The 831-nt window shown below is 58.4% G+C and overlaps 1 protein-coding gene across 1 annotated transcript in view; it reads right to left on the bottom strand.

Moving 5' to 3' along the window:
* Positions 1-232: 232 nt before the first annotated feature.
* The window catches only part of LOC104077144 (mas-related G-protein coupled receptor member H-like), a 918-nt gene continuing 319 nt past the window's right edge, over positions 233-831 (bottom strand). The window contains exon 2 of the mRNA XM_009578269.1: positions 233-831. Within this exon, the coding sequence (XP_009576564.1) occupies positions 233-831 (599 nt within the window).

Raw genomic sequence — 831 nt, 5'->3', positions numbered from 1 at the left:
AAGAATGGGGAGGAGAACGGGGATGGGGACGATGACGGGGAATGGGATGGGGAATAGGGATGGGGAATGGGGATGGGGACAAGATGGGATCAGGATGGGATGGGATCAGGGATGGGATGCATCCCAACACACAGCCACAGGAAGGTGACGTGCAGGCCCAGCCAGGAGCAAGGGTGGGCAGCTGAGCGTGAAGCAGGGTGGGCAGCGCAGCCAGTGTGACCACAGTGGCCTCTTAGCTGGAGATGGTGGCGACCCCTGTCTCTTCGAAGACCCTCTGGAAGGCAACCTGGAGGGACACCAAGGAGCAGCGTCTCCGCCAGCTCCCCACCAAGAAGTAGATGAAGGGATTGATGCTGCTGTTGATGCAGGCGAACAGGAAAACAACCTGGGAGGGCATCACAGTGTAGTCGAACTGCTGCAGGAAATTCCAGACGCTGAGGGGAACCCCAAAGATGAGAAAGAAGAGGACGGTGAGGAAGATAACGATGTAGAGCCTCTTGGGTTGACGTCGCTTGGAGCCACACAGGACCTTAATGAACAGGATCACATTGGAAATGACCATGGGTGGGGCAAAGATGAGGAAGTTGAGGACGTACATGGAGATGAGAGCCAGCCGGCAGTGCTCATGCTCATGCAACAGGCACAGAGAAGTCACTGCAGCAATGACAGCGATGGAGAGGGCCCAGAGCAGGGCACACACCAGGGCCGACAAGCGCTGGGGGCGGCGGCAGCGGTACCAGAGCGGGCAGAGGATGGACACGCACCTCTCGATGCTGATGGCCGACAGGAGGTACAGCGCCTTGTTGTAGGAGAACCGCGAGAGCCGGTAAA

The sequence above is a fragment of the Fulmarus glacialis genome, unplaced genomic scaffold (genome assembly GCF_000690835.1).
Source record: "Fulmarus glacialis isolate BGI_N327 unplaced genomic scaffold, ASM69083v1 scaffold11475, whole genome shotgun sequence".
Lineage (NCBI taxonomy): Eukaryota > Metazoa > Chordata > Aves > Procellariiformes > Procellariidae > Fulmarus > Fulmarus glacialis.
This window is presented reverse-complemented; position numbering and strand designations above follow the sequence as displayed.